Source organism: Corvus hawaiiensis, chromosome 1 (genome assembly GCF_020740725.1).
Source record: "Corvus hawaiiensis isolate bCorHaw1 chromosome 1, bCorHaw1.pri.cur, whole genome shotgun sequence".
NCBI classification, from domain to species: domain Eukaryota; kingdom Metazoa; phylum Chordata; class Aves; order Passeriformes; family Corvidae; genus Corvus; species Corvus hawaiiensis.
Window position 1 is genome coordinate 53,111,057 of NC_063213.1, and position 16,460 is coordinate 53,127,516.

At 37.2% G+C, this 16,460-nt stretch overlaps 1 protein-coding gene across 4 annotated transcripts in view; it reads right to left on the bottom strand.

Annotated features, from left to right (window-relative positions):
• PHF14 (PHD finger protein 14) overlaps positions 1-16,460 on the bottom strand; it is a 164,097-nt gene that overhangs the window by 98,599 nt on the left and 49,038 nt on the right. For all 4 annotated transcript variants that reach the window (XM_048304706.1, XM_048304686.1, XM_048304696.1 and 1 more), the window contains exon 14: positions 10,595-10,763. In XM_048304706.1, the coding sequence (XP_048160663.1) occupies positions 10,595-10,763 (169 nt within the window). The remainder of the gene's footprint in view (positions 1-10,594; positions 10,764-16,460) is intronic.

Below are 16,460 nucleotides of genomic sequence, written 5' to 3' on the forward strand. Positions count from 1 at the left end.
AGATTCCAGCATAAAATAGAAATATTTTTAAACAAGAACAAAAGAAACACTTTGATAAAAAAGTTAAAAATTATGAAAGAGAAAATAGATTAAATTCTTCTTATTAGTCTCTTTTAGCATAACATTTTGAGGAGAAAGACATACCTCATCAAATAAACTGCTAATTAAACTCTTTAAAATCCTGTACAATTATGTTCCTTGGGTAAAGAAACTGAGCCATTTGATTCAATGAAATCATCAAGGTGAAGGCAAGACATCTTTTCCTGACCATATCTCACCAAAGGTTTAGCCTTCATAGCAATTTTAATGCCCTTTCTCTAAAAAGAGCAATGCTCTGAATAAATGAAACCTAAAGATCAACAATGTCCTTTTTTGTTTTTTATTTCAAGGCTTACCATCTGTGGAGGTTGGAGAACCATCCCACACTATTAAGGTATACCCCATTTCACTTATTTCAGTTATTTCATTAACTTCTGATTTTTCATTTAATAGTTGCAAAAGAGAAAATCCTACCTCTTGCCTATTGTTTTAAAAATTCCCACAAAACATTACAAGAGTCCCTACAAAGAAGCAGTGGTAGGCATCACATGCAAACAGTTATCAAATCTGGAAAGAAAGAGAAGTAGCAAAACACCCAACATTGGTTTGCTCCTCTCTAATCTAATTTGCAATGATCTAGGTTGACAGTTACTACAATATCCCATAAAATACATTTCATTTTATAATATAAAATGCAAGTAATGAAACACAATTAAGAAAGAATGTTAGAGAAAGCCTAGGAAAAAAAAAAAAGAAAAAAAATAGGAGAACTAGAGCATACACTTCCACAGCCAAGGGAAAGATAAATAAAAAATTGGCTTCTTTCAGCCATCACGTTTTGTGTCACAGAAGTATCCATCTGTGCTGTGCAGCATTCTGCTGTTACGGAGTGGAAACTTGCATGTTAGCTTAGGGAATTAGAAGAATCAGGACTTAAATGGCTAAAAAGTAGAATACTGACACAAGAAATTAATAATGAATGATGAAATCATAAATGATATAATGTGACACAGATCAAATACATGAGGGTATGGGGTGATGCATGAGAGGAAATGGTGAACTCAAGACACTTTAAAAAAATCAGAACATTAAAAAACCCTGTCCAAAATGGAATGAAAATATGCTGAGGGAAAATGTAATCAACAATGGGTTCAAACCCAACTGTAGGAGAAGAAGAAAGATTGAAGTAGAAGTCTCCATTTTGAACCTGGAAAAGCTTGAAGTGAATGCTTACATTTCATATTTTTGTTTATAAGCAACTGGACAACAATATGAAACACACAAAATGAAGAAGATTAGATAATGCATTGACTATAAGATTTTGAATACTCTCAGAAAAATTAATTCCATACATGAGACAAATGAAAGACATCTATAAAGGAACAAATAAAGTCTAGGATGAACCCTGTAGTCTTTGAAAGGAAACAGACTGTTTGCAAAAGGAAACAAGGCAGCAAAGCAAAGCTGCAAAGGAAACAGTCTGTTTGCCATCACTAACAGATGCAACGAGTTGATACGTTAGCTTCCAGGTGGGAAAGCACAGTGCTGAACAGGACAGAATAGGTGCCAACATAACCCAAAAGCCCTATGGCTGTCACCAAACCTCATTGTTATGTTTCATTGTTTATGCTTTAAACCAGTTCATCCAAAGACAGCAGTAGAAGGCTGACTGTTCCCTTGGAGCACTTTTGCTTTGCCAGTTGGAAGAAAAAAATACAACATGATTGATCCAGAACTTGTGAACTGACCAAAACAGGAGAGGCGATTCCCAAAAGTCAGAAGTATATGCTCTTTGTGAGCTTTTTCTGAAATGGTCCTAGAGGATAAAAGTGTATACTGTCACCTATTTAATTTCTTGGTTTACACAAGAAGATACAGAGGAGTTAACAATGTTAACAATACATGGAAAAGAGCATGAAATACTGAAAGCATCTGTGGTCAGTGGCAAGGGTTCAAATCCACTCCACATAAAGTAAACTAGCATGGTTCTGGATTTGATCTCTTCAGTCGCAGTTTTTCAAAAGGTCAATGGTGATTTCTGCATGGTAATTTCAAAAAGTTACTTGAGAAAAAAATATAAACAAAGAAGGGGTTAGACCACAATGACATTTAAGACAATGTAAGTCATTCCCAGTCATTTGCAAAAGTTGTATTAATTCTGCCAACTATTTCACACACCACAACCAAAAAAGCACTGTTTCCAGTTCCTCCTTTGCTTACTATGCTAACTGGTTAGAATTTCCTTTAACTGTTTGCACACGCACACAAAGGCAGCAAAGAGGCCCAGCACACCTGCTCATGCCATTCTAGCTGGGTATTTTAGGTAATTCAGGGATTTCACTACATTAGCATGCATGCTTCTGCTTGCAGACAGAAAAGATGGCGATCCTTATTACGCTCATGCTTCTAAACCTCTTGGATGCCACAGAAACAATATGGTCATATTCACAGGGCTCTTCTTTCCAGCACTGAGTTTCTGATACCCCTAACAGTGCTGGTACTACAAAGTAAGTATTACTTTTATTTGCAAAGCTGAGCACAGGAAATTTAGTTGGTACTCCAAGTGCTCCTGGAGTTTGGAGGCACGGGATATCATTACGAAAACATGCATTTTCATTTGACCATTTCATATAAATAATTCAAAACTAGTCTCAGATTTCCTGTTTAAAAAATTAATGAAATTACTGAAGACATACCTGGCTTTCAGATTATTGGTACTATGATAATTTCTTTCCTCTGCAAAAAAGTCTGTAGCTGTTGTTTTGTGTGTGCGTTCTAATTTTAAGAGGGAAAAATGTGAAGAACTTTAGATGTGTTGATTTTTGGAGATCTATAAACCTCCCATTTCTTGTTAGAAATAACAGCACATACTGTTTATGTTTCCCTGACAGACCTGTGGCTACAGTAACTACTTGAAAAAGACACATAGCTGTCTTTTACACACGCTGAAATGCACAGGGAAGAGGATCAGTATAAGATTACAACCATGTTTTAATTCTGGATCCTATGCAAATTCTTCAGACATTTTCATTTCTATCTTATATCAAGTTGTAGCTGACACACTAACGATATACTTTCACAGTTTTACCTTTTCTCAAACTATGGTTCATAGATACATATCACACACATCAAAAACCTCCAAACCTCAACTCTCTCTTATGCAGCCTTTCTCATATACTGATAAGGATAATCTAAAGACAAAAAAAAATAAAAGGAATCAGTAAGCATTAGAAGCCTATATAATCATTCCAAACAAAGAGGTCATGGCAAGGAGAATTTCATTACTACAGAACAGAGGATAACTCTGGTATGAAACACAAGCAAAACAGAACACACTCAGAAAACAGAACTGGGAAAACCTTCACTATACCAAAAAAGCGACTTGAAGAAATCACTGCACTATCAATAGCATGCATAAAACAAACCACAAAAGCCTGTGAAAAAAGCCACACAGGTTGAAACTGCACAAATAACGTGTTCTCTATCCTGTTACACATTAACCATAACCATTCTGCCAAGATAGCAATTTTTAATAATCCATGACGCCACCCACTCCTTATGAAAAGTTAGAAATTACAAACTTCCTTTTGCCAATGAAAAAGTTATGATGAAACCAACTGCAGAAAAAAATCCTTCTGACACTCTTTGCTTTGTTAAAAGGCAGAAGAAGTGTTCAATTGATGGCACCACATAGGCATAAAATTATTTTAAATAAAGGTAAGGACTGCCATGTAGACACCAGATGGCACACTCGTTCAATACAGATCAAAGCGAGTATCTTAAATGGTACATATCACTACTATTCAAAATATATCTCTGAAATAACTATTAAATTGTCCAGAAAAATGACAGTAATAAAAAGGGAACTGTCAGACAAAAAGAAACAGTAATGAATCAAAATATGATTACAAAAAAAACCAAGTCAACCATAAAGCTTAATTACATAGAATTACGATTTTTCTCTATTTTTTGTTTCCATTGTCTTCAGAACTTTTTCTTCTAGAAAACCAAAAATTTTGCAACATTCCTGCTGTCAAGGAAAACTATCACTGAGTCGATCAATTAACTTGTAACTACTGTTTCTCAGGCTTAAACAAGTAACAGAATTTGATAAAGAGCAGGATTGACTTCTACCCTTTTTAACACTAATTTCCTCCAAAGCACACACACAGAGAACTGAAACAGAAGAATGAGGACAAAGAGGCCAAAAGACCTCAATTTTCAAGTGTTGCTAAAACAAGTGATTCTTTCCTGGAAAACTCAATTTAAGAGTACTTATTTGCAGAAGTAATAGATAGGCCAGTTACCTTTACTTACAAAGATATCAGTACTGACACCATTGGAATACTATTTGGAATATGTCCACCTCTCCATGCCACTGCAGCATGAAAAAGTAGTGATCTTTCACCTGCAAGGTTTTTTTCCTTCTTGCTTTCTTAAAAATCAAACCAACCAACCAAAACAATCCCCAAACTCCAAACAAAACAAATTAAAAAAGAAAATGTAAAACTCTGATACATTCCATTTGCTTCAAGCATTGTGGAAGAGCTTGATCTTACTTCACTCCATTCTGAATTTGATCTGAAGCCAGAAGAGTATCGTGTATCCATGTATTTGGCAAGCTAAATTAATTACTTTTAACATTTGTGACATTACAACATGTCAGAGACTCAGTTGAACTTTTCTATTAATTAATGAAGAAAACGAAGTATTTTACAATGTTCATTATAATGAAATCCTTAAGTTTTAGAAAGTTGACTGACTACTGGTTTTTTTTCTAGAGCATTTATGTTCAGTTGACAGAAATTAATCTTTCAATTCTGTATGTCAAAACCATAACTAACTAACACAGACTTTTTACTGTTAAACAGAAATTTACTGTCTGTTCCTCTTGATTACACACAATGCAATTACAGAAAAAAGATTTTCAGGTTTCAAATTAAAAAAATAGGTAAAATAGGTTTGGTATCAGAGTATTAGAATACTTTATTTATTTACAGGCTTCAACTATTAAGTTCCCAAAATTCTTTAATTTCACCTTTATAACACTGGGTAGATAGCTGCTTCTCAAGAAAAAGGAATAAAAAATGGAATTTCCACAAAAACAAACCACACACAAAAACCTCCTCTAATATGTTCATTAAGAGTACCAGGATCTGACAGAATTTATTGGAAGATGGAATATTCAACAACACAAACACTACCTAAATTCAAAGGATACACCTGCATCCATACACCATACACTCTCAGAGCACAGCTAGCCCCAGCTGCACAAACTTACTTTAATAGATGTGTATGTATGTGACATACAGGAACTCGGTTACACTTCCGGACAATAGCATATATAGTAGGCAAAGTACAGTTTACCAAATTTTTAAAAGTTCACTGAAACTTCCTTAGGATCATTTTTTTAAAAGGACAGAAGAAAAACCCTTATTTTGCAAAAATGTTACACCAGACTAACAAAACTATTTTAGCAATTACATGTTTGATAAAAAAAAAAAAATCTGTGCATTCCTTTTTATTCTAGGACAGCAAACGAAGTCAACAGACTGTTAAAAGCTGTGTTTTTATAATATGGATCACCTCAAAAAGACTCTGAAAATCTGAACATACATAGCTGAGTAAAATCATTAATCTCTCAATTTACTGCTGAAAAATGCTATTTGTATCTCTTTAAAGTATTTTCCAAAGAAACAATCTATTCTATACTTTTAATCTTTATAATAAAAAAAGGTGAAAAAAATTGTACAGTTTTGAAAAGCAAATGCTAAAAAACATATTCAGATTTATAGTAAATATAAGGAAGGTGTTTATAGATATCTGGTTTAGGCAATTAGCTATTGGTTTCTATTAGCTCTTTGCTAATCATTAGCTATTAATTTCTATGAAATAAACTGGAAGCAGAAATAATGATTTGCAATGATTATAAAAGTGTGAAATTGGAATTATAAAAATAATAGATGTTAAACTTAGTTTAAAAAGTTATGCACTGAAATGCAAGAAATCTTTAAAAGGTCACTACATATGGCTTGAAACGTATAAAGCATAAACAATTCATTAAATTCTGTCTGTAAATACAGCCGTCATATAACAAAATTAAGTATAAAGACCTAATGTCTTGTTTATTTACATTCATTTATAATTTGTACAGACTCTGGCTCAGAGTAAAAGTATGGTATGTTTAAATTCACCCTCATATATCCACTTACATGGTCTTAGGAAGTTTAAAATCAGAAAAGTCTTCTTGTAAACTTGTTACATTTTAATGTACAATATGATAGTTGCTGTCTCCAAAACAATGGAGTCCAAACAGCTGGACTTTCTCTCTGTCTTCCCAATTCTTTGAAACAGCTGCTCTACAATGCAGAAATGACATTGGCCTGTTACAGGTTGAGGATGGTCACCTCACAAACAAGGACACAGACAAGGCAGAGATGTTTAATGCTTTCTTTGCCTCTATCTTCAACAGCAACGATAGGCTAAGGGGTCCCAGTGCCCTCAGCTGGAAGACCATGGCTGTGAGAATGATAAATTCCCAGTCAACCCTGAATTTATGTGGGATTTACTGCTCCAGCTGGACCCCTTGAAGTCTGTGGGGCCTGATGGGATTGATCAGAGAATACTCAACTGTCTGATGTCATTACAAAACCTCTTTTGATGATTTTTGAGTGGTCCTGGGAATCCAAGAGGTCCCAGTTGACTGGAAGCTGGCAAATGTCCCAGTTTTCAAGAAGGGCAACGGGGACCCTGGAAACTACAGGCCTGTCAGTCTCACTTCAGTGAGAGGTAAAATCATGGAGAAGATTATTCTGGGAGATACTGAAAAACTCTTGAAGGACAACAAAGTCACCAGTCAGAGCCATCATAGCTTCATGAGGGGAAAGTCCATCTTGTCAAACTTGATTTCCTTAGGTTATAGTGAATAGGGTGACATCAGACTGGCAACCTGTCACTACTGGGGTTCTGCAGCACTCCATACTAGGCCCAATTCTCTTCAACATCTTCATAAACCACTCGGACACAGGACCTGAAGATACACTAAGTAGGTTTGCCAATGATACTAAATTGTGAGGAGCTGCTGACTCCCTGAAAGGCAGAGAGGCCCTGCATAGGTCCTAAATGAGACGGCTGGGAAATCACCAATAGTATCAAGCTTAACAAGGGCAGGTGCCAGAATGTGCAGGTGGGATGATGCAACCCTCAGTGCATGGACAGACTGGGGAATGAGAGGCTGGAGAGCAGTACCACAGAAAGGAACATGGGAGTCCTGGTCGATGGGAGGTTGAACATGAGTCAGCAGTGCCCTGGCAGCCAGGAGGGCCAAGCGTGTCCTGGGAGGCATCAGGGACAGCATCGCCAGCTGAGCAAGGGAGGGGATTGTCCTGCTCTGCTCTGCACTGGGGCGGCCTCACCTTGAATATTGTGTTCAGTTTTGGGTGCCACAATGTGAAAAAGATATAAAGCTATTACAGCTATTGTATCTGAACTCAGAAAGAGTTCAAAGGAGGACTATAAAGATGGTGAAGCGCCTAGAGGGAAAGACATGCAAGGAGTGGCTAGTTCAGCCTGGAGAAGAGGAGACTGAGGGGAGACCTCATTCCAGTCTCCAGCCTCCTCATGAGGGGAAGAGGAGGGGCAGGCACTGATCTCTTCTCTCTGGTGACCAGTGACACAACCTGAGGGAATGGCCTGATATTGCATCAGGGGAGGTTTAGGTTGGATATCAGGAAAAGGTTTTTCACTCAGAGGGTGGCTGGGCACTGGAACAGGATCCCCAGGGAAGTGGTCACAGCACCAAGGCTTGCAGAGTTCAAGAAGCATTTGGACAATGCTCTCAGGCACATGGTATGGTTCTTGGAGGTGTCCCATGCAGGGCCAGGAGTTGGACTTCAGTGATCCTTGTGGGCCCCTTCCAACTCAGAATATTCTGTGACTCTACGATTCTATATAAATATGCAGTGAAATATTTGAAAGCTAAGAGATAGAAATACTAGAGAGCACTCACAGGGTTCTTTAAAAAGCTTATGTAGCTTTTTATAAAACACTTATATAGTGTTTTATAAAACACTGTCCTGGCACACAATTAATGCGGAGAATTGTACAAGGAAGAAGCATTATCCTGACTGAATAACCTACTTCAGTGTTAGTTCCCTCACACTTCCAAATTACAGAAGGAAACTGAGTCTCCAATGTCATGTAGAAGCTGTGAACACTAGTGTGCTCCAATTGTCACAGGTCTCTGGACATTCTGGTTTTGTCTGGGATAGAGTTAATTTTCTTCTGAGTAGCTGGTATAGTGCTGTGGTTTTTGGACTTAGTATGAGAATCACAGAATATTCTGAGTTGGAAGGGACGCACAACGATCATCAAAGTCCAGCTCTCAAGTGAATGGCCCATACAAGGATCAAACCCACAATCCTGGCATTATTAGCACCATGCTCTGACCAACTGAGCTAATCTGGCCTAATGCAGATAGAATAATGCTGGTAACACACAGATGTTTTGGCTGTTGCTAAGTTATGCATACTTCAAATCAAGGACTTTTCGGTGTCTCATGCTCTGCCAGGGAGGAGCTGCATAAAAAGCTGGGAGGGAGCTGACCGAACTGGCCAAAGGGATATTCCACACCATAGAACATCATGCTCAGTATATATACTAGGGGAGTTACCCAGAAGGAGGCCAATCAGTCAGTGGTTGATGCTCCTCTTTGACAGAGAAGCCCTGCCCACAAGGCAGCAAAGACGCTATCTTGCAAATCTGTATGTTGTACAAAAGTAGAGAACTGGAGAGAACTGAAAGAGAGACTGAAAATTCAAGCAAAGGAACAAAATCTTTCTTAGACTGGCAGCAGTGATTTTTCCACAGTGCAGTGCCATACAGTGACACAACACATCAGTCCGCTGAAAATCAATTAATTCTGTATTACATACTACAATGTGTATAGATTTGATTTGGCACATGAGGTGCCAAATCACCAATGTAGCACCAGTTCAGCACATCACAGCATCATGGCATGAGGGGAACACTTCAGAGCAATCAGACTTCTCTCCATTTTGCACAGAAGAACCTTGGCAGTTATTACACGAGCTTTAGAACAAACCAGTCTTGCATTCCTATTGATTTCTGAACAATACCTTATACCACTCCTTTTTTTATTACAACTACAAAGGTCTTTCCTGCAATAATTTCAGTTCTCTTTAGTCGCAGAATCATGATTCTCCACACCCTAATAGCACTACATTAGGTATAAAAAGAGAGAAGAGAAAGAAAGAAGAAACAGGAGAAATGAGAGACAAAGAGTTCAGTAAGCAGAACACCAGATAAGTCTTCTTTCTGTATGAATAACAGCATAACAACAGTAAGTTCAACGTACCCAGGCAGCTGTAAGATTCTACAAGCTCTTAAGCAGAAGGAAGAACAGTACTTTCCCTCAACAAGGAAAAGAAAGAAGTAGTAGTTTCTCAAAATTTAATTTTGGATTTCTCACACTCCTCATAGTTTGAGCTAAATTCATCAGCTTGGCTTGAGTCATTCTTAAAGTTCTGAGTCACAGACCAGGAAAGGGAAGCCATTAGGTAAATCAAAGCTGTGGCCCAAAATTAAAGCAAACATTTAACATTGAGTCAGGAAAATACTTGCTTAATTCTATCAGTATATGTTAAGTATGGTATGTGCTAGTATAATCATAAAATGTCTGGAAAGCTTTGTGAAGAAAATAAAGTTGTGCTGCATGAGAGATGAAGTTTATTTAACTCCAATGTGAGACATTGTAAGTATTTCTTGATAATAAGGAATATATTGGAAGATGAACCACTTACGTCTGAAGGGATATGGGAACACTACTCATCCCGTAAACTGGACCTAAATGCCCTTTGATATTTTTATGTACTTTTTATAGGTGATATGACACATCACACATGAAAAGCCTTGTTTTATGAATAAGTAAGAGAGCCAAATTTAAGTAAAAGTGCACAGTGATTAATAAAAAAATTCTACTTTCAAAGGAAGGAAAGATGCTAAATATTTCATCAGTACAGAAAGCAAGAGCTTTTGCTTGTCTTCTCAAAATTCTATCAACCAAGAAAGTTTAAGAAAACATACAATGACTAGTAAGACTAGGAAGGCAAACAAACTGAAATAACAGGGTGCTGTGATGGTCACAAAATGTGCAGTTAGTCAGCAGGTTGCCTGTAGATAAGGAAATGACTAATTACTTTACAGCTATAATTCAATATATTTAAATCTTCCCTAGTAAGTGTCCTTACTACTACAGCGAAGAAGAACTGTAAAGGCTAAGTTTAAGTGCAAACTGAATTTCTTCTTAAGCTTGTACAGCTCTTCAGTTAATTACCATGTTTCCCAGCTTTCTACTTTAGCAAAACTGTATTTACCACAACTAATAAAGCACTAAAAGGAGAAAATGGAATAAGTAACAAAAACAGAACATCAATCTAACTGAAATACCTCAGTTCAAAATATCCACAATGTAAGTCATCTGAAACAATATTATTATGAATATGAGCCTCAAAACATCAGCTCCACCATCATTTACCGTGTTCCTGATTGGAACTTTCTTCGGTTCTGTAGGCACATCCTGAGGAACAAATTTCACTGGTTCCTTAATTTGCCTCCTTGATCTTTTGGTCCCATCTGGTAAGGTTTCCATGGCGATATCAGCCTCCATATCACTGCTACCTGCCTGGTCACACTCTGAGCATTGCCTGCAAAGTGGAAGATTTTCTTTTTAAGACTGCAGTCACACGAGCAGAAAAAGAAACATATTGAAGTGTTTGTGTTTAAGATAAATTCAAAAGTCGAGAAATCAAATGAACACCTAAAACGTACACTTCACGCAACCAAGCAAAACACAAGTAAGATGTTCTTATATTCCTGACAGTATTTAACTTTGAAAACCAAGATTTTGAAAGTAGGAATTAATCTTCAAGAAATATGCACCCTATTTCATCATTTTCATTCTACCACATCCTCATTTTTAAAGCTGCCCACTGATCTGTAATCTATTAATTACTGCTGCTGCAGTTTAATTACATTATTATTCAGTGGTTTGGATTGGAAGGGATCTTAAAGATCATCTCGCTCCCACCCCCCTGCCATGGGCAGGGGCACCCTCCACTGGACAAGATTGTTAATCTTTACATTGACATGCTGCTGAATTCATTCTGATGAGAGCATGCTTTAGTGGCAGGGATTTGGAGGACATGTTTGTTATGAAAATTAATTTTAATATGTATTTCCTAAGGGAGTGGGTTTTAAATCTGAAAAAAATAGTTAGGAGAAAATTAAAAATACAGAAGCTAGAGACATATATTAACAAACTTTGAACACTAAATTGAAAAAAGTTTCTGAAAAAAGTACAAAATCACCATCAGAACTTCAAAATTGAACAGATGCTAAAGTAATGCTATTAATATGCTCCATAAAAGAACTAAGAAAATAGGAATTCATTAAGATATGTTTTTATTTGCAAAAAGTCATCTTATGCAAAGTCATAAATGCGGATGTTCATTAATGAAAACATAAAAATTATACTCACTGGTAAGAGTCAGTTTTAATTACTTCTCACACTGCACTTCCAGTTCAAAACACTACAAGTCTATTCAAATGAATTCCAATCCACCACTGTTCTCCTATTAAACATGGTTTTTTTAATAATACAAACTAAAAAAAAAAATCAACATTATGTTCTGCTATTAACTGGCATTAACAGGGATAATAAGCACATTAAAATTATCTAAACGATGGAGCAAATTTGCTTTGGATGGAGACAAAACAAAAAAAACCATGTATTTAATTATTTGAGGTTAAATTTTAGTACACACTTGTGACAAGAAGGCACATCCATCCTGTATAATCAAAAGCACAAAGTCAGATACACACGTTGTGTTTGAGTCCATTTCTTCCAATTTGCACGTTCAACAGGAATAGTTCTCCTGTGAAGTTCAGTGAGGGATAAAACAATATCAAGTCCATTAACCTTCCATGCTTTCTAATTCTTTCAGAGTAATCCAAGCAGTATAACCTCAGATCTCTCCTGGCTATACCAAAAGACACCAGGAGGCATCATGGTTTGCTAGACAGACCAGTGGCTACCAAGTCAGAATACAGGGAAACTACTCATGGATTGGGTAACAGATCAGTGTAACCCTGACTAACTCAAGACCTTTCTCCTTTAACTTTTCCATATGTCAATTTTAGATAATTCTGGCTACATTATAATGTTATGAAGGTTCATCATCTTTATCTCAAAAGCATTTAAGACCACTGTAAATAGGACACATGAAAGTACTTGGAATATTTGCTGGTCTAGAAAAGCAGAATAGCGTAGATTGCAGGAAAGGTAACAGTTTCTCCCCTCTCTCATGGAAGTATGGAGTCTTTATGAGTAGCCAAAACACAAGGAAGTCAGTTTACATACTTTTCAAACAGTTTTGGGCCAGCATACAAGAGTATATTTCTGTATTCTTCCTTCTTGTCCGGGTTACAGAGAAAAGGGGGATGGAGTTTTTAGTACTGTTTAATTCTGTACCACAGACATCATCACTGGGGGCGTGGGTTCGGCAGCATGAGCTGAGTGCCAGAAACTAAAAACTTGCCATCTTGATTGGATCTCTCCAGAGAGAAGGTGCTGGGATCAGTCGGCCCCAGCCCCCTCTCCACCACTGGTGGTCCACTTTCCATTCCAAACTCCCACCTGAGCTGGCACAGCCAGACAGAGCCCAAAACCCTGTCCAGAGCTGGTGGTGTGGTGCCAGTGCCGGCCGTGGGGGACTGAGTAGAGCAACTGAGTAGGGCAAACGCTGCCAAACACAGCCGGGCGCAGCAGTCTGGAGAAACAGCGGGAAGCACAATGCCAGCGATCTGGCTTCTAAGTTTCATCCCAGTTCTTTGCTGGTTTCTTCAGACTGGGGCAAGGGAATGTTAAGCTGCAAGGGCTCTCCTCAGCTTAAAGCCTTTGTCCAGAGACCATACTGGCAGCACTATTTTTGGGAAACATTTTTGTTTGCTCCCAGGGGTGAATACCCTTTTGTGGGTAAAATACTCTCTCTCGTATACATTTTGCTATTAATACTGCTGTGGTTACTGATTTTAGTAAACCTCTCCCTATTGTTCCTCCATTATCAGAAAGGGTGGGGGAAAAAGGAGTAACTTATTTGGAGTTTTGTTCCCTGCGCTTGTTAAAATGAGCACACTCCTCTTTACAAGCCTCGGTTTGCCACACACAGAGTACTTGTTAACACCTCTAGGCCTTAAGACACTAGAATACAGAAAAATATAAGGTATAATAGCTTTCACAATGCTACTTTTTACGGTCATATGTTTACATAAATTTGTGTATACACACACAAATACGTATTCACAAGCACTTAAGTAAATAAAGGCACACAGACCAAACTACTACTGCTTTAAGATTTTTGGAGAAAGGCACTCCAATGATGAAGCAGAGAGAAGCTTTAAGTAACAATATTCCCTCAAAATCTTGCATATCTGCTTAGCTAAAAGTTACTTTGAGATCTTTATTTTTATAGGATACATTGTCTTCAACCCAAAGCTTTAAGGTGAATTTCTATTTGGTAAGCATCAGAGAGCACGGCCCTCCGTAACACTGCAGCACCAGTCATGTCATTAATTTATGTACTGGAAAGCACAATTGAAAGTAATTACTATGATCTGCTTATGCAGATGTAACCAAGACCTATGAAAATGTTCAAAAATTCTATGATAAGCAGTTCTTACAAAACGTTTATTTTGCCCATTATTATGGCAAAAATATGCGCTATATATAAAGTAAAAAAAAAAGCTTCAATAACTAAAGAGCTGCACTAAAAATAAAGCTTTTATAAGAGAAACAAATAGTCATAGGGTTTTACAACAATATTTGGAATTGGGAACCAGTTTCTTGGATATACCACCCTGCATGTATGATTTAAATCATTCCTGTTTCTCTCTGTGTTATTACAAGGGAAAGACACCATATTTCTGCTACCTGTGTTCAGACAGTTCCACAGAAAATACCCATGCAGATCAGTAAAGTCCTGAATTTTCACTATTATCCTATTTAAATATATATAAGTGAAGCACTTTAACTTCAATGTTACTGAGGAAGACATGAAACATCTCAACCAAAAGATGAGGCACTGCATGCAAGTTCCTTAAATTTCGTTTTTAGGAACAAGCTTGCTCTGAAACAGGTTGTGCAAATGTGAGAGCAATCAAAATTACAAAAAAGGTAGATCTAGAAAAGAAAGGCAAAATCATACTACGATGGGGGTGAGGGTGTTGTGTGAATCACAGAACAAAACTTCACAAATATACCAAAGGTAAAGCAGGAAAGGAGTTATAAACATGAACTTACAAGCAGCCTCTTGATTTACCAGAATAGCCTCTACTATCATAGTCAACCATGTCTCATCATCCCTATTACAAAACAGACAAGCTTCAACTACAAAGCAGTTTGGCTATTAGCTCCCACAGAGCCACAGAAAAGCTGTTACAGACACACACTCCTCTGACTTGGAAACAATCTCCTTTCAGCTCTTCTTATAGTTTATTTCAACATGGTTCTTGAATTTGAAGCACTCTTCCCATTCTGCTGTTTAATCCCAATATAGTCATAGAAAACAGCCTATCCCTTCTGTTTGGCTATGCCACAGTCATGCTCACTTCATTTCAGCTCTTCAAGCACAAGCAGTGAACAGAGAACCTGCCACAGCAGGTCACCTTTAGAACTACTGAAACAATCTTCGACTACCTCTACATCAGCAAGCATTGCTATGCAACATAAACAAAATTACAGAAGAAATGGTGCCAAAGAATCAACTTTCAGCACACAGGTTTTGTTTTGCTTTTAGTCTGGACTTGCCTAATCTGACCCACAGAGAAAATCGGTAGCAGGCAATAATATGCCTACTTCTAAAATGTGCCTACTGCTAGAATTATTGGAAGTGTTTGTTCCATAAAGAAATCTCAGTACTGATTTGAAATCTTTTAATCATGCAGAAAGTCTTTGATTAAGCACTAACAACCTACAGAAGAAAAAAGAAATTGTGTGATTTTGTTGCGTTTTCAATCTAACTTGGTACAAGAATCAGAGATAACTTCCCATGTCACAAACATCTTATCAACTCAGTAGTAGTGAGTTGGGAAAGAGTGTATTTACATGGCTCAGCAAATACCACTACCATGCTTCCAGAAAACAGTTCTGTCCTCAGTATTTAAAAAGGAAAACTGTACAGTTACTTAAAGTGGGGCTTGTTTTCAATAAGGAAGATGCAGGTCTCATGGATATACTCTCTGACAAACCACCTCTCGCAATGTTTACAAAGAATTAAGCCACTTTGAGCTCAAGAAACATGGACCACAGCTTTAAGATGACACACTCTGGAGACAGAAGACAGTATATATGAACCAAATATAGTCGTCAAAAAGCTTCAAAGAGCACCTTACAGAGTGTGAAGTTACAGAGCGTAACAAAAAAAATTGCCATTTGCAATGACCCAAACATCCTCAATTAGGACAAGTTACAAATACATAAAAATACGTATGTCACATTCCACTCATGTTTATATAAGTTAATAATTTTATATCATTATCCAGTGACCCAGGATGAAAAAACATTTGAAGAGGTGCTGGATCAGTACTGAATGAATGAGGCCAGGACTATGAATGAATATCCAGATACTGCATGAATGTTCATGGAACTACTGGTCAGGAATTCTACAGCTCATACTGTCCTGTGGCCAGTACTCCCTACAGCAGTCACCACTAAAATAACTTGGCCTTCGAAAACAAAAATAAAAACAACCAAGCATAATACAACCATTAGTCCTTGTTTTGTCCATCTCAGTTCCTAGTATTTCATATGCTACCAGAAGTTATCACTGTCTGTCAGCAATCTCATTCCAGTAGAAAGAGCTAATCCTTGTTGGTACCTCCCAAGTATTTTTTTTTAAAGAAAATGTCAATATTTTACAATTAGATTCATTATATAGTCTGCCAACACTTGTGCATTGCCTTAGTACCAGTTAAGATCATTCTCTACCAGGAAAATGCACAGTTCCCAGTCCATCCAGAATGGCCAGGAGCATAAAAGCACACAAGTTGCCAGCAAGAATGATAAGACTTAGTATTATGATAACATGTGACTCAAAATGATATTCAACTGTTTAATCAGTAGGATTTCTAGGAAACCGAGAATTTCAAATTTTTAAATGAAAGTAAACTACAGCATTACTGTGTATGGTTACAACTCCCGATCTAGGAGTTGGACTCGACTCTTTGAACTCAGGATATTTTATGCTTCTACTTTGAAAGCACAGCATCAAAACAGGCATAAATTAATGCTTTAATGTATTATTACATAAAATAGTTCCTATGCTCTTCATCTCAAATCCATTTGA